The sequence below is a fragment of the Pongo pygmaeus genome, chromosome 16, assembly GCF_028885625.2.
Source record: "Pongo pygmaeus isolate AG05252 chromosome 16, NHGRI_mPonPyg2-v2.0_pri, whole genome shotgun sequence".
NCBI lineage: Eukaryota > Metazoa > Chordata > Mammalia > Primates > Hominidae > Pongo > Pongo pygmaeus.
In genome coordinates, this window is record NC_072389.2 from 30293160 (window position 1) to 30315191 (window position 22032).

Below are 22032 nucleotides of genomic sequence, written 5' to 3' on the forward strand. Positions count from 1 at the left end.
AGCCGCCCTCCTGGAGAAACCATCCATCTCTGGTGGGGATTCAGGTCAGCTCCCTAAGGAAACCCTCATGGCCTGAAGGGTGACCCTCAGCGACCCCCTGTGGCCTGGCTCTTGGCCCGTGACCCCAGCAAGATCCACTCACCTATGCTGCTCAAGGCCAGGGGCCTGCCTGGGTAGAAGAGCTCACTGAAAGACACAGAGGAGAACGGGGGCTCAGGGAGGAGCTGCCAATGTGCCCCGCCCCCAGGGAACCAGAGTGCCAACACCAAGCCTGCACAAGGAGCCTGGGCTGCCACACAGAGGAGTGCAGAGGCAGGGTTGGGCACCCTGAAGATGTCCTTCAGGGCCTCAAGGACTCCAGCCCAAAATACAGTGGCCCTGCCAGGGGACCTCGGGATCCCAGTGTCCTCTTCCAGAATTCTCACCTAAGCTGGGCCTCAGCGTAATCCTATTGAGCATGATTTTTAAGTCATCACCTCTTTTCAGGACAATATAAGGTTCTCATCATTGACCCAACTCAGGGCACCCCCCCGATCCCCGCGCATGCATCCATCAGGACCCGGATGTGCTCACCACAGCTCAGTGCAGGAGACCAGGGTGCCAGGAAGAGCCTGAGCTTCACCACACCAAGGGCTGGGCACCTGGCTGATGACCACTCACCCTGGGACAGCAGGCCCAATGAAAGTTTTCTTCCAGTCTCACCATCTGGGGGACAGGAGGTGGACATGTGTCCAGATGGAACCTCACGCCTCCATGCGGGAAGGGGGTGGGGGATGCCAGCTCACGATTGCTCTCCCACCATGGACCCATGTGATGGGATCCATGTGAAACACTGACGTGTCATGGACATGGGGGAACCCTGGCCCTCCCCACCACTGAACCCTGGAAGAACAGGGCAGGTATGTCACTGGGCTCAGGCAAGATGCCCTGGTTATGCCCTACTGCAGGCACCTTGAGCACCTCCACTGCCCACTCCAGTTGCTTCACATGACCCCAGGGCTGTACCAGCCCCCTGGGTGCGGGCCAGGGCCACCTACCATCTCATGGCCAACCAAGGAGGCTGGTCTGGATGCCACGTACCACTACTGCCTGCCCCTCTGTGTGGAGGGTTAGCACCCAGGCCCTGCTCCACACTACACTGGAAATCACAGCCTGGGGACCCAGGGCCTCGTGTGTTCTCTGATATGTCCCCATCCATGCCTCACACAACACCTCCCACACACAGAGTGGGGCCACACTCAGCCAACTGGGGGACACATGGTGTCTTCTCCTTTCCTTGACCCCGCCACCCTGTAGGTGACCCCATAGCTCAGAAGCAGCCTGGACAGGTCCTTCCACAGCAGGCCTTCTCACCTCAGGAGGACACCCTGCCTGCCACTTGCCCACAAGGAAGGTGTGGCCTCCGGTGGGACATGGGCTATACCCTTGGCCCAAAGCCCACGAGTCCCAGGGCCAGACTGCAGCACCATCATCATGGGGTCACCAGAGCTAGTCTTGATCCAACCTCATGGAAACAGCGCCATCTCACACTTGGCTCAAAGAGGCACCACTGGGATGGCCCATAGCTTAATAGGGTTGGTCCCATTCAGGGCCATGGGTTTGGAGAGATCCTTGAAAATCCAAAGCCTGACTTCATGGGTCGAATCACACATACCTCTCCACGGTCAGAGAGCCCCCATAAGACCCCCTTGGTGCCCCAGTGCCCTTGTGGTCCCCCTCATGTGGCCTGGCCATCCTAGAGGCCTGACTTGAGCACCGAGTCTCAGCTGGGTGCTGCCCTGCATGGGGCTGAAGAAACCCTTTACTGCCTGGACCACTGCAACCCCTGCAGGGCTTCACGGAAGGTATCCTCATTGGGTCTGATTCCTAAGGAAGCTGCCCTCCTGGAGAACCCATCCCAGGTGGGCATTCAGGTCAGCTCCTGAGGAAATCCTTGCAGCCGAAGGCTGATGCTCGGCAACCCCACACAGCCTGGCTCATGACCCATGACCCCAGCAGGATCCACTCACCTATGCTGGTCAATGTCAGGGGGTCTGCCGGGCAGAAGAGCTCACTGAAAGACACAGGGGAGAATGGGGGCTCAGGGAGGAGATGCCAAAGTGCCCCACCCTTGGGTAACAAGAACGCTGACACCAAGCCCACATAGTGAGCCTGGGCTGCCTCACGGAGGAGCACAGAGACAGGGTTGGGCACCCTCCAGATGCCCTCAGAGCCTCCAGGTCTCTAGCTCAAAATACAGTGGGCTTCACAGGGAACTCGTAATTCCCAGCATCCTCTTCCAAAATTCTCACCTAGGCTGGGCCTCAGTGTAATCCTATTGAGCATGATTTTTAAGTCATCACCTCTCTTCAGACAATATAAGGTTCTCATCATCGACCCAACCCAAGGTGCCCCCTACCCACACATGTATCCAGCAGGACCTGGATGTGCTCACCAAGCTCAATGCAGGAGACGAGGGTGCCAGTAGGGCCTGAGCTTCAGCTCACCAGGGGCTGGGCAACTGTCTGACGGCCACTGGCCTGGGGCCAGTGGGCACAACGCAAGTCTTCCTCTGGGGTCACCATCTGGAGGGACAGGGGACAGGTGTTCAAACAAGGCTTCACGCCTTTGTGCGGGAAAGCAAAGAGGGGGTGCTGGCTCACACATGCTCTCCCTCCATGGATCCATGTGATGGGATCTACATGAAATAATGACAGTCATGAACCCAGGGAACCCTTGGCCTTCTCCGCCACCAAACCCTCAAAGGACAGGGTAGGCGAGTCACTGGGTTTGGGCAAGATGCCTGGGCTGTGCCATATAGCAGGCCCCTGCAGCACCTCCACTGCCCATGCTGGCTCCACTGCACAACTCTGGACAACAACAGAATCCCTGGGCAAGGTCCAAGGTCACCAACCAGCTCAGGCCAACCAACGAGGCTGGCCCGGATGCCAGGCACTGCTGCCAACCTGGCAGTCCCACAGCCTGCCCTTGTATGGGGAGGACACCCGCCCAGGCTCCCTCTCTAAGCACACACCAGAAATCACAGCCTGGGGCCCACGGCCACGTGCTTTCTCTGGTGGGTCCTCATCCACACCCCAGACCCCTGTCAAACACAGAGCTGGGCCACACTTGGCGAATCAGGAGCCACATGGTGCCCTCTCCTTTCTTTCAGCCCAAGACCCTGCCACCCTGGAGGTAACCCCATGGCTCAGGAGCAGCCTGGGCAACAAATTCCTGGAACAGGTCCCTCATGAGGGGGACTTCCAACCTCGGGACGTGACCCTTCCCGCCACTGACCTCGAAGAAGGGGTGACCCCCAGCAGCAGGCGGGCTGCACCCTTAACCCAAAGCCCATGAGTCCCAGGGCCGGCCTGCAGCACCACGAAGCTCATCCTTGACCCAACCAGTTGAAGCTGAGCTGTCACCCACCAGGCTCAAGGAGGAGCTACTGGGGTGGCCCATTGCTCTACAGGGTCATTCGCATTCAGGGCCATGAGTGGGGCGCAATCCTTGAATCTCCACAGCCTGACCCCATGGGCCCGATCACCCACCCCTTTCTGGGGAGGGAGAGCCCGCGCGTGATCCCTGTGCCACCCTGGAGCCCCTGTTGTCCTGCTCATTTGTCCTGGGCAGTCTTCGAGGACAGACTCGTGCACCGAGTGTCAGCTGGGAGCTGCCCTGTGTGAGAAACCCTTTCCAGACAGGACCACCATCATCCCTGCAAGGCTTCAGGGAAGGCGTCATCTTGGGTCTGATTCCCCAGGAAGCCATCCTCCTGGAGGATGAACCCATCTCTTCACGGTGGAAATTCAGGTCGACTCCCTGAGGGTACCCTCCTGCCTGAAGACTGATACTTGGTGACCCAACGCAGTCTGACTCATCACCCATGACGCCACCAGGATTCACTCACCTATGCTGGTCAATGCCAGGGGGTCTGCTGGACAGAAGAGCTCACTGAAAGACACAGGGGAGAATGGCGGCTCAGGGAGGAGACGCCAAAGTGCCCCACCCTTGGGTAACAGGAGCGCCGACACCAAGCCCACATAGTGAGCCTGGGCTGCCTCACGGAGGAGCGCAGAGACAGCGTTGGCCACCCTCCAGATGCCCTCAGAGCCTCCAGGTCTCTAGCCCAAAATACAGTGGTCCTGCTGGGTAATTCCCAGCATCCTCCTCCAAAATTCTCACCTAGGCTGGGCCTCAGCGTAATCCTATTGAGCATGATTTTTAAGTCATCACCTCTCTTCAGGACAATATAAGGTTCTCATCATCGACCCAACCCAGGGCAAGCCCTCCCCACACAGGCATTACAGGAACCCAGATGGGCTCACCACAGCTCAGTGCAGAAGACCAGGGCACCAGGAGGGCCTGAGCTTCAGTGCACCAGGGGCTGGGCACCTGGCTGACGGACACTGGCCCGGGGCCAGGAGGCCCAAAGCAATTCTTCCTCGGGGCTCACCATCTGAGGGGACAGGTGGAAGATATGGGTCCAAACAGGGCCTCACCCCTCCATGCAGGGAAGCGTGCATGGGGTGCCGGCTCACCCATCCTCGCCCTCCATGGACCTATGTGATGGGATCCATGGGGAACACTGACTCATCACGAATGCGGGGGACCCTTGACCCTCCCCATCACCGAACCCTGGAAGGACAGGGCAGGTGGGTCAATGCGCTCAGGCAAGAACCCCCGGGCTGCTCCTATGGTGGGCCACACCCTATGGCAGGCCCGGAGAGCACCTCCCCTGCCAACATCAGCTCCTCTGCATGACCCCAGAGCCGCACCAGGACCACTGGGCACCAGTCAGGGCCACCAACCAGCTCACGGCAAACCAAGGAGGCTGGTCTGGATGCCATGTGCCACTGCAGATCTGGCAGTCACATAGCCTGCCCCTGGGCATGGAATGCACCAATCTAGGTGACCTCTATAAGCTCACACAGGAAATCGCATCCTGGGTCCCTAGGGCCATGTGCCTTCTCTGGTGGGTCCCCATTCATGCACCACACACCTCCCAAACACAGAGCCAGGCCACACTCGGCCAATCAGGGGACACGTGATGCCCTCTCCTTTCCTTTGGCTGAAAAACATGCCACCTTGGAGATGACCCCATGTCTCAGAAGCAGCCTGGGTGGCAAATTGCCAGGAAAGGACCCTTGACATTGGGCCTTTCACAACACAATCCCACCCTTCTGGCCACTCCACTTCAGGGAGGGGTGACCTTTAGCGAGATGCAGGCTGCACCCTTGGCCTAAGGCCTACAATTCCCAGGGCCAGCCTGCAGCACCACCAGGTGAAGGCCAGAGCTCAGCCTTGACCCAAACCCACTGAGGCCACACCGCCCCCACCAGGCTCAAGGAGGCACCACTGGGATGGCCCATTGCTCCACAGGGTTGGTCCATTCTGGGCCATGGGTTGGGCCCGATCCTTGAATCTTCACAGCCTGACTCCATAAGCCCGATCACCCTCACCCTACCCCCCTAACAAGCCTCAGGGACCAAGAGCTCCTGCATAACACCCGTGGCTCTCGGAGATACTGTGGACCTCGTCATGTGGCCTGGGCAGTGCTCCAGGCCTGACTCATGCAATGAGTCTCAGCTAGGACATGCACTGCATTGGGCTGAAGGAACCCTTTCCTGCCTGGACCTCCATCATTTCTGCATGGCTTCAGAGAACACGTCCTTCTTAGGACAGATTTCCAAGGAAGCCGCCCTCCTGGAGAAACCACCTGTCCCTGGTGGTTCCAGGTTGGGTCCCTGAGGAATCCCTCTTGGCCTGAAGGATGACCCTCAGTGATCCAAAGCTGCCTGGCTCATGGCCCATGACCCCAGCAGGATCCACTTACCTATCCTGCTCAAGGCCAGGGGCTCGCCTGGGCAGAAGAGTTCACTGAAAGACACAGGGAAGAACGGGGGCTCAGGAAGGAGCCTCCAACATGTGATGCCCCCGGGGAACTGGAGGGCTGACACCAAGCCTGCACAGGGAGCCTGGGCTGCCTCAAGGACGAGCACAGAGAGAGGGTTGGTCATCCCTGAGATGCCATTCAGGGCCTCCAGGTCTCCAGTCCAAAATACCGTGGCCCTGCTGGGGACCATGGGATCCCAGAGTCCTCTTCCAAAATTTTCACCTAGGCTGGTCCTCAGCGTAATCCTATTGAGCATGATTTTTAAGTCATCACCTCTCTTCAGGACAATATATGGTTCTCATCATTGACCCAACCCAGGGTGCCCCCCACCGCACACAGATGTGCTCACCACAGCTCAGTGCAGGCGACCAGGGCACCAGGAAGGACCTGAGCTTCAGTGCACCAAGGCTGGGCACCTGGATGACAACCACTGGCCTGGGGCCAGCAACCCAAAGGCAAGTCTTCCTCCACAGACACCATCTGGGGGGACGGGAGGAGGACATGTGTCCAACCAGGGGCTCAGGCCTCCATACAGGGAAGGGGGTGGGGGGTGCCAGCTCACGCTTGTTCTCTCTCTATGGACCCACGTGATGAGATCCATGTGAAACACTGATGTGTCTCAGACGTGAGGGACCCTTTGCCCTCCCAGCCACTGAACCATGGAAGGACAGGGCCGGCAGGTTCCTGGGCTCAGGCAAGACGCCCGGGCTGTGCCCTACTGCAGGCCTCCCTTGCCCACACTGGCTCCCCTCACGACCCCGGGCAGCACCGGGACCCCTGGGCAGGGGTCAAGGACACCAACCAGCTCACAGCGAACCAAGGATGCTGGCCCGGACGTCATGTGCCACTGCCAACCTGGCAGCTGCACAGCCTGCCCTGTGCATGGAGGGCGAGCACCCAGGCCCCTTCCCAAGGTGCACTGGAAATTGCAGCTTAGGGTTCCAGGGCCATGAGCTTTCTCTGGTGGGTCCCAATCCATGCCCCACACAACACCTCCCACACACAGAGCAGGGCCACACTCAACCAATCAGGAAACATATGGTGTCTTCTCCTTTCCTTGGGCCCAGACCCCGCCACCCCGGAGATGACCTCATGGCTCAGAAGCAGCCTGGACTGCAAATTTCCAGGAAAGTTCCTTCCACAGGGGGCCTTCCTACCTCAGGAGGATACCCTTCCCACCACTCCCTCATAAGGAAGGGGGAATCCCCAGTGGGACACAGGCTGCACCCTTGGCCCAAAGCCCACGAGTCCCAGGACTGGACTGCACCACCATCAGGCACTGGCCGGAGCTAGTTTTGACCCAACCTCAGAGAAACAGCGCCGCCCACCACATGGCTCAAAGAGGTGCCACTGGGATGGCCCATTGCTTAATAGGGTCGGTCCCATTGAGGGACATGGGTTTGGTGCGATCCTTGTAACTCCGTGGCTCGACCCAACGGGCCAAATTGCCCACTCTTCTCCAGAGTTGGAGAGCCCCTGTGAGATGCCCGTGGTGCCCCAGAGCCCTTGTGGCCCCCGTCATGTGGCCTGGCCATCCTAGAGGCCTGACCTGAGCACCAAGTGTGAGCTGAGCACTGCCCAGCTCCACTGTCCTGCATAAAGCTGAGGAAACCCTTTCCTGCCTGGACCACCACCACCCCTGCAGGGCTTCAGAGAAGGCCTCCTCCTTGTGTCCGATTCCAAAGGAAGCTGCCCTCCTGGAGAACACATCCCCAGTCGGGATTCAGATCAGCTCCTGAGGAAACCCACGTGGCCCAAGGGCTGACCCTCGGGGACCCCACGCAGCTTGGCTCATGGCCCATGACACCAGCAGTATCCACTCACCTATGCCAGTCAATCCTAGGGGGTCTGCTGCGGGGGGAAGAGCTCACGAAAGACACAGAGGAGAATGCGACTCAGGAAGGAGCCAACGTGTCTCACCCCCGGGGAAGCGGAGTGTGGACACCAAGCCCATACAGGAAGCCTGGTGTGCCTAATGGAGGAGCACAGACAGGGTTGGGTACCCCTCCATGATATGCCCTTCAGGGCCCTGAGGTCTCCACCCTAAAATACAGTGGTCCTGCCGGGGACCTTGTGATTCCCAGCATCCTCTTCCAAAATTCTCACCTAAGTTGGGCCTCAGCGTAATCCTATTAAGCATGATTTTTAAGTCATCACCCCTCTTCAGGACAATATAAGGTTCTCATCGTCGACCCAACCCAGGACACCCCCGTCCCCACTCACACATCCAGAGGGACCTGGATGGGCTCAGCACACCTCAGTGCAGGAGACCAGGATGACAGCAAGGACCTGAGCTTTAGCGCACGGGAGGCTGAGCACGTGGCTGACAGACACTGGTCCGGGGCCAAAGGGCCCAATGCAATTCTTCCTCTGTGCTCACCATCTGGAGGGACAGGGGAAAGGTGTCCAAACAGGGCCTTAAGATTCCATGCAGGAAAGGGGGGAGGGGCTGCTGGCTACACATGCTGTACGTCCATGGACTCATGTGATGGGATCCATGTGAAATGGGGACAGTTATGGACCCGGGGAACCCTTGTACCTCCCCACCATCAAACCCTGGAAGGACAGGACAGGCGAGTAACTAGGCTCAGGCAAGATGCCCAGGCTGTGCCCTACCGCAGGCCCCTGGAGCACCTCCACTGTCCAAGCCAGCTTCCCTGCACTTCCTGGGCTGCATTGTGATCCCTGGGTAGGAGCCAGGGCCACCAACCAGCTCAGGCCAACCAAGGAGGCTTGCTCTGAAGCTAGGCGCTACTGCAGACCTGGCAGACGCACAGCCTGCCCCTGTGCGGCGAGGGTGCCCAGACTCCCTCTCCAAGCACGCACCAAAAATCACAGCCTGAGAACACCCTCATCTGGCTTGGGCAGTCCTCAAGGCCAGACCCTAGCACCAAGTCTCAGCTGGGAGCTGACCTACATGGGACTAATGGAACCCTTTCCTGCCTGGACCAATGTCACTCCAACAGCGCTTCAGGGAAGGTGTCCTCCTTGGGTCAGATTCCCAAGGAGGCGGCCCTCCTGGAGAACCAATCCCTCACCAGTGGGGATTCAGGTTGTCTCCCTGAGGAATCCCTCCTGTCCTGAAAGCTGACCCTCAGTGACCCCAAGTGGCCTGGTCCATGGCCCATGACCCCAGCAGGATCCACTCACCTGTGCCGCTCAAGGCCAGGGGTCCTCCTGGGTGAAAGAGTTCACTGAAAGACACAAGGGGAGAACAGGGGCTCAGGGATGAGCCACCCACATGCACCACCCAGGGGAATCTGAGCACTGACACGAAGCTCGCACAGGGAGCCTGGACTGCCTCATGGAGGAATGTAGAGACAGGTTTGGGCCCCCTCCAGATGCCCTTCAAGGACCCAGGTCTCCAGCTCAAAATATAGTGGCCCTGTCAGGGACCTAGGTATCCCAGCGTCCTCTTCCAAAATTCTCACCTAGACTGGGCCTCAGCGTAATCCTATTGAGCATGATTTTTAAGTCATCACCTCTCTTCAGAACAATATAAGGTTCTCATCATCGACCCAACCCAGGGAACCCCCCTCCCTGCTTAGGCATCCAGTGGCACCCGGATGGGCTCACCCAAGCTCAATGCAGGAGACCAGAGCAACAGGAAGGGCCCGAGCTTCAGTGCAACAGGGGCTAGGCACCTGGCTGATGGCCACTGGCCCGGGGACAGTGGGCCCAATGCAAGTCCTCCTCTGGGGTCACCATCTTGAGGAACAGGAAAAGGACAGGTGCCAAACACAACCTCACCCCTCCACGCCGGCAGAAGGTGTGGTGTGCCAGCTCAGGGATGCTCGCCTTCCATGGACCCATGTGATGAGATCCATGTGGAATACTGGCCCATCACAGACGTGGGGCACCTGATGCTCTCTCCACCACTGAACCCTGAAAGGACAGCACAGGCAGGTCACTGGGCTCAGGCTAGAAGCCAGGGCTGCTCCCTACTGCAGACCACACGAGTGCCTCCACTACACATGCCAGCTCCCCTGCATGACACCAGGGTCACCCCAGGACTACTGGGCACAGGCCAGGGCCAGCAACCAGTTCATGGTCAACCAAGGAGGCTGGCCCATATGCCTCATGCTGCTGCAGAGCTGGCAGTCACATAGCCAGTCCCTGTGCATGGTGGGCACCCACCCATGTGCTGTATCCAAGCACATACTGGAAATCACAACCTGGGGCCCCAGGGCCACGTGCTTTCTCTGTTGAGTCTCCATCCATGCCCCTCACACCCCACAAACACACAGCCTGGCCACACTCGGCTAATTGGGGGGCACAGTGTCTTCTCCTTTCTCCGGGCCCAAGACCCCACCACACTGGTGGTGACTCCATGGCTCAGAAGCAGCAAGGGCAGCAAATTTCCAGGAGCAGACCCTCAATAGCGGGCCTTCCCACTTCAGGAGGCCACCCTTCCCAACACTCGCCCATGAGGAAGGGATAACTTCCAGCCACAGGAAAGGGGTGACTTTCAGTGGGACACGGGCTGCCCTCTTGGCCCAAAGCTCACGAGTCCAAGGGCTGGACTGCAGCACCACCAGGCACCAGCCAGAGCTCAGCCTTGACCTAAACCCAGTGAAAGAGCACCGCCCCACTTCAGGCTTGAAGAGGCCCATGGGATGGCCCATTTCTCAACAGGGTGGGTCCCTGTCAGGGCCATGTGTCAGCTGCGAACCTTGAATCTCAACAGCTCAACTCCATGGGCCCGATCACCCACCTTTCTCCACGGACAGACAGTGCCTGTGTGACCCCATGGTACCCCGGAGCCCCTGTGGTGCCCCTCATACGGCCAGGGCAGTCCTTAAGTCCAGACGCAAGCCACGAGTCTCAGCTGGGAGCTGCCCTGGGTGGAACTGAAGGAACCCTTTCCTGCCTGGACCACCGTCACCCCTGCAGGGCTTCAGGGAAGGTGTCCTCCATGGTTCTTGTTTCTCAGGAAGTCGCCCTCCTGGAGAACCCATCTCTTCCCAGTGGGGATTCAGGTTGGCTCCCTGAGGAAACCCTTCTTTCCCGAAGGCTGACCCTTGGCGACCCCACGCGGCCTGGCTCATGGCCCATGACGCCAGCCACTCACCTATGCCAGTCAATGCCAGGGGTCCTCCATGTGGAAGAGCTCACTGAAAGACACAAGGGGAGAACGGGGCTCAGAAAGGAGCTTCCGATGTGCCTCAACCCCGGGGAACTGGAGGGCCAACACCAAGCCTGCACAGGGAGCCTGGGCTGCCTCAAGGAGGAGCACAGAGACAGGCTTGGGCACCCCCAAGATGCCCTTCAGGGCCTCTAGGTCTCCAGCCAAAAATACAGGGGCCCTCCTGGGGACCCTGGGATCCCAGCATCCTCTTCCAAAACTCTCACCTAGACTGGGCCTCAGTGTAATCCTATTGAGCATGATTTTTAAGTTATCACCTCTCTTCAGGACAATATAAGGTTCTCATCATCGACCCAACCCAGGGCACCCCTCTCCCCACACATGCATCCAGCAGGATATGGATGTGCTCACCACAGCTCAGTGCAGGAGACCAGGGTGCCAGGAAGGGCCTGATCTTCAGTGTTCCAGGGGCTGGGCACCTGGCTGACAGACGATGACCCCGGGCCATTGGGCCCAGCACAAGTCTTCCTCTGGGCTCAACATCTGGGGAAACAGGAGTAGGATAGGTGTGCTAACACAACCTCACCCCTCCATGGAGGCAGAAGGTGGGGTGTGTCAGCACAGGGATGCTCGTTCTCCATGGATGAACAGTGGCCCGTCACGGACACAGGGCAACCAATGCTCTCTCAGCCACTGAACCCTGGAAGGACAGGGCAGGCGGGTCACTGGGCTTGGTCAAGAAGCCCCGACCGTGTCCTACTGCAGGTCCCATGAGCACCTCCACTGCCCATGCCGGCTCCCCCACACGACCCCAGGGTCATACCAGATCTACTGGGCACAGGCCAGCGCCACCATTCAGTTCACGGCCCACCAAGGAGGCTGGACCAGATGCCAGATGCCACTGCAGACTTGCAAGTCACATAGCCTATCCCTGTGCACTGTGGGCACCCACACAGGTGCCCTATCCCAGCATGTACTAGAAATTGCAACCTTGGGTCCCTGGGTCACATGCTTTCTCTGGTGGGTCTCCATCCATGCCCCACACACCTCCTAAACACAGAGCAGGGCCACACTCGACTAATCAGGGGACACATGGTGACTTCTCCTTTCCTTGGGCCCAAGACCTGCTACCCTGGAGGTGACCCCACGGCTCAGAAGCAGCATGGGCAGCATATTCCAGGGACAAGACCCTCGACAGGCCTTCCACCTCAGGAGGTCACCCTTCCTGACACTTGCCAATGGGGAAGGGGTGACTTCCAGCCACAGGGAAGGGGAGATATCCAGTAGGACGTGGGCTGACCCCTTGGCATAAAGCTAACGAGTCCATGACAGGACTATAGCACACCAGGCACTGGCCAGAGCTCAGCCTTGACCCAAACCTAGGGCAACAGCACCACCCCCTTCAGGCTCAAAGAGGTGCCCTGGGATGGCACATTGCTCAACAGGTCGGTCCCATTCTGGGCAATAATTCGTGTGCGATTCCTGAATCTCTGCAGCTCGAATCCATGGGTTCTATGCCCACCTTTCTCCGGGGATGGAGAGATCCTGTGTAACCCCACTGCATCCCGAAGCCCCTGTTGCCCCCCTCATGTGGCCTGGTCAGTCCTCGAGGCCAGACCAATGCACTGAGACTCAGCTGGGAGCTGCCCTGCATGAGACTGAAGGAACCCTTTCCTGCCTGGACCACCATCATCCCTGCAGGGCTGCAGGGAAGGTATCCTCCTTGGGTCTGATTCCCAAAAAAACAGCCCTCTTGGAGGACCAATCCATCCCTCCATGGTGTGGATTCAGGTTGGCTGCCTGTGGAAACCCTCCTGTCTCAAAGGCTGACCCTTGGTGACCCCATGCTGCTGATGACCCATGACCCCAGCAGGACCACTCACCTATGCCGGTCAATGCCTGGGGGCCCCACCTAGGTGAACGAGCTCACTGAAAGACACAAGGGAGAATGGGGGCTCAGGGAACCGGAGCCCAAGCCTGCACAGGGAAACTGGGCTGCCTCACAGAGGAGCCCAGAGACAGGGTTGGGCCCCCCGGAGATGCCGTTCAGATCCTCAAGGTCTCCTGCCTAAAATACAGTGGCCTTGCTGGGGAACTCGGGATCCCAGCATCCTCTTCCAAAATTCTCACCTAGGCTGGGCCTCAGCGTAATCCTATTGAGCATGATTTTTAAGTCATCACCTTTCTTCAGGACAATATAAGGTTCTCATCATTGACCCAACCCAGTGCATCCCCCTCCCCGCACATGTATCCAGAGGAACCCAGATGTGCTCACCACAGCTCAGTGAAGGAGACCAGGATGCCAGGAAGGGCCTGAGCTTCAGCTCACCAGGGGTTGAGCACATGGCTGAGAGACACTGGCCTGGGGCCAGTGCACCCAATGCACGTCTTCCTCTGGGGTCACCATCTGGAGGGGTTGGGGACAGGTATAGAAACACGACCTCATGCCTCCATGCAGGAAAGTGGGCAGGGGGTGCTGGCTCACACATGCTCTCCCTCTAAGGACTCAAGAGATGGGATCCATGTAAACAGTGATGGTCATGAACGTGGGGAACCCTTGGCCCTCCTTGCCACAGCTCCCCCGCATGACTGTGTGCCACAACGGGACCACTGGGCAGGGCCAGGACCACCAACCAGCTCACAGCAAACCAAGTAGGCTGACCTGAATGCCATGTGCCACTGCAGACCCCCTCTACAAGCTCACACCAGAAATCAAATCCTGGAGCCCCAGGGCCACAAGCTTTCTCTGATGGGTCCCCATTCATGCACCGCACACCTCCAAACGCAGAGCCGGGCCATGCTCAGTCAATCAGGGGACACATGATGTCCTCCCCTTTCCTTCGGCTCAAGACCCCGCCACCCCGGAGGTGACCCCATGGCTTAGAAGTGGCCTGGGCAGCAAATTGCCAGGACAGGACCCTTGACAGTGGGACTTCCACCACAGGATGCCATCCTTCTGGCCGCTCCACTTCGGGGAGGGGTGACCTTTAGTGGGACACAGACTGCACCCTTGGCCCAAAGCCCAAATTCCCAGGGCCAGCCTGCAGCACCACCAGGTGAAGGCCAGAGCTCAGGCTTGACCCAACCCCACTAAGGCCACACCGCCCCCACGAGGCTCAAGGAGGCACCACTGGGATGGCCCATTGCTCCACAGGTTCGATCCCTGCTGGGCCATGGGTTGGGCCCGATCCTTGAATCTTCACGGCCTGACTCCATAAGTCCAATCACCCACACCCTGCCCGTCTGCAAGCCTCGGGGACAGAGAGCACCCTCATAACACCTGTGGTCCCCGGAGACCCTGTGGACCCCCTCATGTGGCCTGGGAAGTCCTCCAGGCCTGACTTGTGCACTGAGTCTCAGCTAGGATGTGCACTGCGTTGAGTTGAAAGAACCCTTTCCTGCTTGGACCTCCATCATCTCTGCATGGCTTCAGGGAAGGCATCCTTCTTGGGACCGATTTCCAAGGAAGCTGTCCTCCTGGAGAAACCATCCATCCCCGGTGGGTTTCAGATGGGCTCCCTGAGGAATCCCCCGTGGCCTGAAGGGTGACTCTCAGTGACCCAAAGCAACCTGGCTCATGGTCCATGACCCCAGCAGGATCCACTTACCTATCCCACTTAAGGCCGGGGTCCCCCTGGGCAGAAGAGCTCGCTGAAAGACACAGGGGAGAATGGGGGCTCAGGAAGGAGCCTCCAATGTGCCTCAACCCCGGGGAACTAGAGGGCCGACACCAAGCCCACAAGGGAGCCTGGGCTGCCTCAAGGAGGAACACAGAGATAGGGTCGGGCACCCCTAAGATGCACTTCAGGGCCTCCAGGTCTCCAGCCCAAAATACAGCGGCCCTGCCAGAGACCTTGGGATCTCAGCATCCTCTTCCAAAATTCTCATCTAGGCTGGGCCTCAGCATAATCCTATTGAGCATGATTTTTAAGTCATCACCTCTCTTCAGGACAATATAAGGTTCTCATCATTGACCCAACCCAGGGCACCCCCCCTCCCTACACATGCATCCAGCAGGACCTAGATGGGCTCACCAAAGCTCAGTGCAAGAGACCAGTGTTGTGGGAAGTCAGGGACCCCGAACGGAGGGACCTGCTGAAGCCATGGCAGAACACAAAGTGTGAAGATTTCATGGACATTTATCACTTCCCAAATCAATACTCTTATTATTTCCTATGCCTGTCTTTACTTTAATCTCTTACTCCCGTCATCTTCGTAAGCTGAGGATGTCACCTCAGGACCCTGTGATGATTGTGTTAACTGCACAAATTGTTCGTAAAACATGTGTGTTTAAACAATATGAAATCTGGGCACCTTGAAAAAAGAACAGGATAACAGTGATGTTCAGGGAACAAGGGAGATAACCATCAGGTCTGACTGCCTGAGAGCCGGGTGAACAGAGCCATATTTCTCTTCTTACAAAAGCAAATAGGAGAAATATTGCTGAATTATTTTTCTCAGCAAGGAACAGCCCTGAGAAAGAGAATGCTTTCCTAGGGGCGGTCTCTAAAATGACCGCTCTGGGAATGTCTGTCTTATACAGTTGCAGATAAGGGACGAAATAAGCCCCGGTCTCCCATAGGGCTCCTAGGCCTATTAGGACGAAGAAATTCCTGCCTAATAAATTTTGGTCAGACCGCTTGTCTGCTCTCAAACCCTGTCTCCTGATAAGATGTTATCAATGACAATGCGTGCCCGAAACTTCATTAGCAATTTTAATTTGGCCTCAGTGCTCTGTCCCCATTTGCCTTGTGATATTTTATTGCCTTGTAAAGCATGTGATTTCTGTGACCTACACCCTATTTGTACACTCCCTCCCCTTTGAAATTCACTAATAAAAACTTGCTGGTTTTGCAGCTTGGGTGGCATCATGCAACCTGCCGACATGTGATGTCTCTCCCGGACACCCAGCTTTAAAATTTATCTCTTTTGTACTCTTTCCCTTTATTTCTCAGACCGGCCAACACTTAGGGAAAAATAGAAAAGAACCTACGTTGAATTATTGGGGGCGGGTTCCCCCGATAGAACAGAACGCCAGGAAGGGTCCAAACTTCAGCGCGTCAGGGGCTGGGCACCTGGCTGACAGACACTGGCCCCAGGCCATTGGGCCCAACACGAGTCCTCCTTCCCCTGAAGGAGGGACAGGGAAACACAAGTCCTCCTTCCCCCCTCACCATCTGGAGGGACAGGGAAAAGCGTCCAAACAGAACCTCATGCCTCCATGCGGGAAAGGAGGCAGGGGGTGCTATCTCACACATGCTTTCCCTCCATGGACCCACGTGATGGGATCCATATGAAACAGTGATAGTCATGGATGTGGGGGACCCTTGGTCCTCCCTGCCACTGAACCCTGGAAAACAGGGCAGACTGGTCACTGGGTTCGAGCAAGATGCCCAGGCTGTGTCCTACTGCAAGCCCCTGGAGCACCTCCACTCCCCATGCTGGCTCCCCTACAATTCCTGGGCTGCACCGTGACCCCTGGGTGGGGCCAAGGCCACTATACAGCTCAGGCCAACCAAGGAGGCTGGCCCTGAAGGCAGGCACTGCTGCAGACCCAGCAGATGCACAGCCTGCCCCTGCACAGGGAGGGGACCTACCCAGGCTCCCTCTCCAAGCATGCACTGGAAATAGCAGCCTGGGACCCTGCCTCATGTGGGCTGGGCAATCCTCGAGGCCAGACCCTAGCACCAAGTCTCAGCTGGAAGCTGCCTTGCATGGGACTAATGGAACTCTTTCCTGCCTGGACCACTGTCACTCCTGCAGGGCTTCAGGGAAGGTGTCCTCCTTGGGTCAGATTCCCAAGGAGGCGGCCCTCCTGGAGAACCAATCCCTTACCAGTGGGGATTCAGGTTGTCTCCCTGAGGAATCCCTCCTGTCCTGAAGGCTGACCCTCAGTGACCCCACGTGGCCTGGTCCATGAGCCCAGCAGGATCCGCTCACCTATGCTGCTCAAGGCCAGGGGGCCTTCATGGGTGGAAGAGCTCACTTAAAGACACAAAGGGAGAATGTGACTTCAGGGATGAGCCACCCACGTGCCCTGCTCCAGGGAACCAGAGCAGTGACACCAAGCCCACACAGGGAAACTGGGCTGCCTCACAGACAAGTGCAGAGACAGGGTTGGGGCCCCTGCAGATACCCTTCAGGGCCTCCAGGTCTCCAGCCCAAAATCCCTCCTGCCAGGGATCCCAGCATCCTCTTCCAAAATTCTCACCTAGGCTGGGCCTCAGCGTAATCCTATTGAGCATGATTTTTAAGTCATCACCTCTCTTCAAGAAAATAGAAGGTTCTCATCATCGACCCAACCCGGGGCAACCCCCTCCCCATGCAAACATCCAGCAGGACCTGGATGCGCTCACCACAGCTCAGTGCAGGAGACCAGAGTGCCAGGGAGGGCCGAGCTTCAGCGCACCGGGGGCTGGGCACCTGGCTGATGGACACTGGCCTGGGGACAGTGGGACCAAGGCAAGTCTTCCTCCAGGCTCACTGTCTGGGGGAACAAGAGGACATGTGTCCAAACATGGCCTCACGCCTCCATAGGGGGAAGGTGGTGGGTGGTGCCAGCTCATGCATGCTCTCCCTCCATGGACCCATGTGATGGGAACACTGACCCATCACAGACACAGGGGACCCTTGGTACTCCCCGTCACTGCAGGGAGCGGGGGGTGGGTCACTGAGCTAGGACTAGGACAAGGCAGGCGGGTCACTAAGCTCGTGCAAGACACCTGGGCTGCGCTCTATTGCAGGCCCCACAAGCACCTCCACTACCCACGCCAGCTCCCCTGCAGGACCCCTGGGCCACTCCGAGACCACTGGGCACAGGATAGGGCAACCAACCTGCTCATGGCCAACCAAGGAGGCTGACCTGGAAGCCACATGCTACTGCAGACCTGGCAGTTGCATAGCCTGTGCCTGGGAGTGGAGGGCACCCACCCAGAGTTCTCTCCAAGTGTGCATGGGAAATCATAACCTGGGGCCCTGTGTTCTCTGGTGGGTCCGCATTCATACCCTACACACCTCCCAAACACAGAGCCGAGCCACACTCGGCCAATCAGGGAACACATGGTATCTTCTCCTTTCCTCGGCCCCAAGACCCCACCACCCTGAAGGTGAGTCCGTGGATCAGAAGAAGCCTGGGAGGCAAATTCCCGGGACAGGACCCTCGACAGTGGACCTTCCCACCTAAGGATGCCACCCTTCCCGCTAGTTGCCCGCAGGGAAGGGGTGACCCCCAGCGGGACATGGGCTGGACCCTTTGCCCAAAGCCAGCGAATCCCAGGGCCAGCCTGCAGCACTACCAGGCACCAGCCAGAGCTCAGCCTTGACCCAACCCCGCTGAAGCCTCATTGCCCCCCACTAGGCTCAGAGGCACCACTGGGATGGTTCATTGCTCAAAGGCTCGGTCCCATTCAGGGTCATGGGTGGGGCCCAATCCTTGAATCTCCAAAGGCCTGACCCCATAGGCCCAAACGCTCACCCCTCTCTGGGGAAGGAGAGCTCCTGTGTGACCCCTGTAGTGCCCCAGAGCTCCTATGGACCCCCTCATGTGGCCTGGGCAGTCCTCGTGGCCAGACCTGCACACTGAGTCTCAGCTGGGCGCTGTCCTGGGTGGGGTTGAAGGAACCCTTATGCTGCCTGGACCACCCTCACCACTGCAGGGCTTTAGAGAAGATATCCTCCTTGGGTCAGACTCCCAAGGAAGCTGCCCTTCTGGGAGGCTGTCCCAAAGGCTGACCCTCGGCAACCCCAGCAGCCTGGCTCATGGCCCATGACCCCAGCAGGATCCACTCACCTATGCCGGTCAATGCCAGGGGGCCTGCCTGGGCAGAAGAGCTCACTGAAAGACATAGGGGAGAATGGGGGTCAGGGAGGAGCCACCCACACGCCCTGCCCCTAGGGAACCAGAGCCCCAGCATATGCCCACACAGGGATCCTGGACTGCCTCATGGGGGAGCTCAGAGATAGGCTTGGGCTCCCTTCAGATGCCCTTCAGGGCCTCTAGGTCTGCAGCCCAAAATACAGTGGCCCTGTCAGGGGCCTCTGGATCCCAGCATTCTCCTCCAAAATTCTCACCTACGCTGGGCCTCAGCGTAATCCTATTGAGCATGACTTTTAAGTCATCACCTCTCTTCAGGATAATATAAGGTTCTCATCATCGACCCAATCCAGGGCACCCCCCTCCCCGCGCATGTATCCAGCAGGACTCGGATGGGCTCACCACAGCTCAGTGCAGGAGGCCAGGGTGCCAGGAATGGCCTGAGCTTCAGCGCACCGGGGGCTGGCACCTGGCAGATGGACACTGGCTGAGGGCCATTGGGCCCAACACAAGTACTTCCTCCGTGGTCACCATCTGGGGGAACAGGAGTAGGACAGATGTCCAAACAGAACCTCATGAAGGCGGTAGGGTGCAGCGGCTCAGGTATGCTCTCCCTCCGTGGACCCATTTGCTGGAAACGCTGACCCGTCACGGACGCGGGGCACCCTTGGCCCTCCCCGCCACCCAACCCTGGAAGGACAGGATAGGCGGGTCACTGGGCTCGCGCAAGATGCAGAAGCTGTGCCCTACTGCAGGCCCCAGGGAGCACCTCCGCTGCCCACGCCAGCTCCCCGCACACAACCCCCTGGGCCACTCCGGGACCACTCGGCACAGGCTAGGGCCACCAACCAGGTTAGGACCAAACAAAGAGGCTGGCCCAGAAACCACTCACAGCTGCAGACCTGGCAGTCGCATAGCCTGCCCCTGGGCATGGTGGACGCCCTCCCAGGCGTCCTCTCCAAGCGTGCATGGGAAATTGCAGCCTTCGCCTGGGCACCACGTGATTTCTGCGGCGGGTCCCCAACCACACCCCACACTTCTGTTGAACTGGTCTAATTTCGGGCGTCAGCTCTTATTTTTCGAGCGTGTTTGTGAATATTTTAATGTCTTGCATCATTTTACTTTTGAATTGTTTGAAACTACATTTTTTATGTATATGCATTCATATTTTGTAACTTCTTTATTTTTGGTACGTGTCTTCGTTTGTATACAACTACTCTTGTATGTTTTCTAATTAAGATGTATTTTCTTTTTTGTCAGTTTTTCTATTTGTATTACCATTGTCAAAAAGAACCTTCAATTCTCCCAGTGTTTTTGACCGTTTTATGCTTTTTCCTCATCTTACCCATTCTATGTATTTTTTAAAACATAATTTTTAGGGAGGCCGAGTTCCAGAACATGAGGTCTCAGTTGTCCCAGCCTTTTGAGTCCCTCAAGATCGCTGCGCCTCCCGATACCGCCGCCCCGCCCGCCAAGCCTGCGCCCCCAGCTACACCCGGAGTGCTGACCTCCCCAGCAGAACACCGCCTTGTTGAAGACCTGCTGGAGCTGTCACGTGCTTTCTGGGTTGGGGCTGATGGGGGTGGGCAGGTATGTGTACTGGGTGGCACGGAAGCCCATGAAGATGGGATACCCCCCGGGTCCATGGACCACTATGAAGAGGGTCATCGGCCTCAGCATTGCCGCCTGGGGTATTGTTGTCATGGCAGACCCCAAAGGGAAGGCCTACCGCATTGTTTGAAAGTACCACCAGTGAATCTGTCTTCTGTCCCTGTCCCCATGACACACAGAGCAGGCATGGAATTTAATGGATGTTCTGGACAGACACTTGTACATGGACAGGCATCACTACTGTGGATACTACAAGACTGAAAAGAAAATCATATGTTGTCATTCTCTGGCTATGGTGTGTTAGCGGCCTCCACAGATTTCACAGGAACCAATAAATCCCACAGAGAAGTAAACAGGTTCTTTTTCTTATCTGGGGAAGGAAAGTATAACTTATATTTAAATATAATTGTTTAATTACTTAAGCATTATATATAAACATTATATAATAGTATGTCTTATATAATTGCATATATTATATATAATAAACAAATATGCTTAGTTATATAGTTAATATAATTTTTAAAACTACAACAGAAAAATTAGCTATTTGATTTCATTATTTTAAAGAGTTCTTTTTCTTTCTTTCATAATTGGATCAACAACTGTTATCAACCTAACCCTGGGTGGGCATCATGCAATATACAGAAGTACATGAAACTTTCTGTGTATTAACTGCTCATACTTTGCAGGCATTTTCAAATCCATCACTTTATGAGAGCTTCACAGCTAGTCTGAGGTAGTTACTTCATTGGAGGTAAAACTTAAAACACAAGAAAGAGCCCACATGATTTGCCTAGGGTCATTCAGTAAGTCGGTGATGGAGCTAGAACTTGCTCTTGTCAGGTTTTTGTTCTAGTCTTCCCTTTCATGGAGGCAAGAATAACCATTATGAAACAGTTAGATAATCATAAAAATCAGCATACAATAAAAGACTTAAATGTCACAAGAAAAACTCAAAACCTTTAGCTAAAAAAAAAAAGATCTTTTGATTCTTTTTCCATAAGCACTAGATATGTTTCTGCAATGATTTTGAGATAAGTACTCAAAATTACATAGCTCATTTCTAAGAGAAGGCCATGTTTTCTACCTGTTGAGTTTTTCTACCCTGAGATACTATGGCTTCTTTGTAAAGGTACATAAAGTGTTTTTCAAAGCGGAAAGATACTGTTAAATTCAGCTGCTAATCATAGTGTATGTGTTTGGAATGACATGTTGAGCAAGTAATACCCTTAAGCTGTTGCTTTTTGCAGCATTATGTGGAAGTGCCTAAGTCTATTTAGCCTCACAGATGACTTTAGAATCTGGTATTTTCTACATCAGAGTTCATAGTGGGGATGGTGCTATGCATATCTATGCAACTGACAAGGAAAACATTTCAAACCTAAAGTAGGCAACAAGATATTATTTATATGAAATCCATAATTCAGTTATGCAATGTTCATGAATAGAGAAGTTTTAAGTTGGAAGGGACCACAGATGACCCAAAGCAGATCACATATGGTCATTCACATACCTAAAATACCTACAAAGACAAGTTGTTCCCTGGTTTAAAAGGCAGTCTGTTCTATTGATGGACTGCTTTAGTCTGAACATTTTCTTAGGTTAAGCCAAAAACACATAAACCTAACTTGGTCTTGGCTTGATCTA

General features: G+C 56.4%; 1 protein-coding gene, 11 non-coding genes and 1 pseudogene across 12 annotated transcripts; 1 reads left to right on the forward strand and 12 right to left on the reverse strand.

The window, feature by feature from the left end:
- Positions 1 to 432: 432 nt before the first annotated feature.
- Positions 433 to 514, reverse strand: LOC129014799 (small nucleolar RNA SNORD115). The gene has a single exon (XR_008494336.1). It is a non-coding gene; the product is annotated as a small nucleolar RNA SNORD115 (small nucleolar RNA).
- A 1784-nt stretch (positions 515 to 2298) lies between these two features.
- On the reverse strand, positions 2299 to 2379 carry LOC129014824 (small nucleolar RNA SNORD115). Its single transcript, XR_008494361.2, has one exon. It is a non-coding gene; the product is annotated as a small nucleolar RNA SNORD115 (small nucleolar RNA).
- Positions 2380 to 4171: 1792 nt separating this feature from the next.
- Positions 4172 to 4253, reverse strand: LOC129014795 (small nucleolar RNA SNORD115). Its single transcript, XR_008494331.1, has one exon. It is a non-coding gene; the product is annotated as a small nucleolar RNA SNORD115 (small nucleolar RNA).
- Positions 4254 to 4351: 98 nt separating this feature from the next.
- On the reverse strand, positions 4352 to 11488 carry LOC134738211 (uncharacterized). Its single transcript, XM_063652337.1, has 9 exons — positions 11373 to 11488; positions 10947 to 10989; positions 9626 to 9760; positions 9026 to 9069; positions 8099 to 8258; positions 6206 to 6355; positions 5816 to 6051; positions 4612 to 4673; positions 4352 to 4438 (listed from the first exon to the last, which is right to left on the reverse strand). Exons 1-9 carry the CDS (start codon positions 11467 to 11469, stop codon positions 4352 to 4354), a joined length of 1014 nt encoding a protein of 337 aa, XP_063508407.1. The 5' UTR covers positions 11470 to 11488.
- LOC129014835 (small nucleolar RNA SNORD115) lies at positions 6105 to 6186 on the reverse strand. The gene has a single exon (XR_008494370.2). It is a non-coding gene; the product is annotated as a small nucleolar RNA SNORD115 (small nucleolar RNA).
- Positions 7989 to 8070, reverse strand: LOC129014806 (small nucleolar RNA SNORD115). The gene has a single exon (XR_008494344.2). It is a non-coding gene; the product is annotated as a small nucleolar RNA SNORD115 (small nucleolar RNA).
- On the reverse strand, positions 9314 to 9395 carry LOC129014801 (small nucleolar RNA SNORD115). Its single transcript, XR_008494339.1, has one exon. It is a non-coding gene; the product is annotated as a small nucleolar RNA SNORD115 (small nucleolar RNA).
- Positions 11235 to 11316, reverse strand: LOC129014808 (small nucleolar RNA SNORD115). The gene has a single exon (XR_008494345.2). It is a non-coding gene; the product is annotated as a small nucleolar RNA SNORD115 (small nucleolar RNA).
- Positions 11489 to 13098: 1610 nt separating the features above from the next.
- On the reverse strand, positions 13099 to 13180 carry LOC129014796 (small nucleolar RNA SNORD115). Its single transcript, XR_008494333.1, has one exon. It is a non-coding gene; the product is annotated as a small nucleolar RNA SNORD115 (small nucleolar RNA).
- A 1676-nt stretch (positions 13181 to 14856) lies between these two features.
- LOC129014804 (small nucleolar RNA SNORD115) lies at positions 14857 to 14938 on the reverse strand. Its single transcript, XR_008494342.1, has one exon. It is a non-coding gene; the product is annotated as a small nucleolar RNA SNORD115 (small nucleolar RNA).
- A 2241-nt stretch (positions 14939 to 17179) lies between these two features.
- LOC129014820 (small nucleolar RNA SNORD115) lies at positions 17180 to 17261 on the reverse strand. The gene has a single exon (XR_008494357.1). It is a non-coding gene; the product is annotated as a small nucleolar RNA SNORD115 (small nucleolar RNA).
- Positions 17262 to 19038: 1777 nt separating this feature from the next.
- LOC129014815 (small nucleolar RNA SNORD115) lies at positions 19039 to 19120 on the reverse strand. The gene has a single exon (XR_008494353.1). It is a non-coding gene; the product is annotated as a small nucleolar RNA SNORD115 (small nucleolar RNA).
- Positions 19121 to 20162: 1042 nt separating this feature from the next.
- LOC129013545 (distal membrane-arm assembly complex protein 1-like) lies at positions 20163 to 20536 on the forward strand (annotated as a pseudogene).
- The last annotated feature ends 1496 nt before the right edge of the window (positions 20537 to 22032 follow it).

Bases quoted from the DNA above. Each gene is read 5' to 3' on its own strand.
- LOC134738211 (XM_063652337.1), bottom strand. From the start codon at position 11,469: ATGGCCCGGGGTCATCGTCTGTCAGCCAGGTGCCCAGCCCCTGGAACA. The intron at 6,052-6,205 runs GTGGGGGGCACC...GGTCCCCAGCAG, and splicing joins GGTGAGCACATCTGTGTGCG to GGCCACGGTATTTTGGACTG. The intron at 4,674-5,815 runs GTAAGTGGATCC...GGCCCACCATAG, and splicing joins CCTGGCCTTGAGCAGGATAG to GAGCAGCCCGGGGGTTCTTG.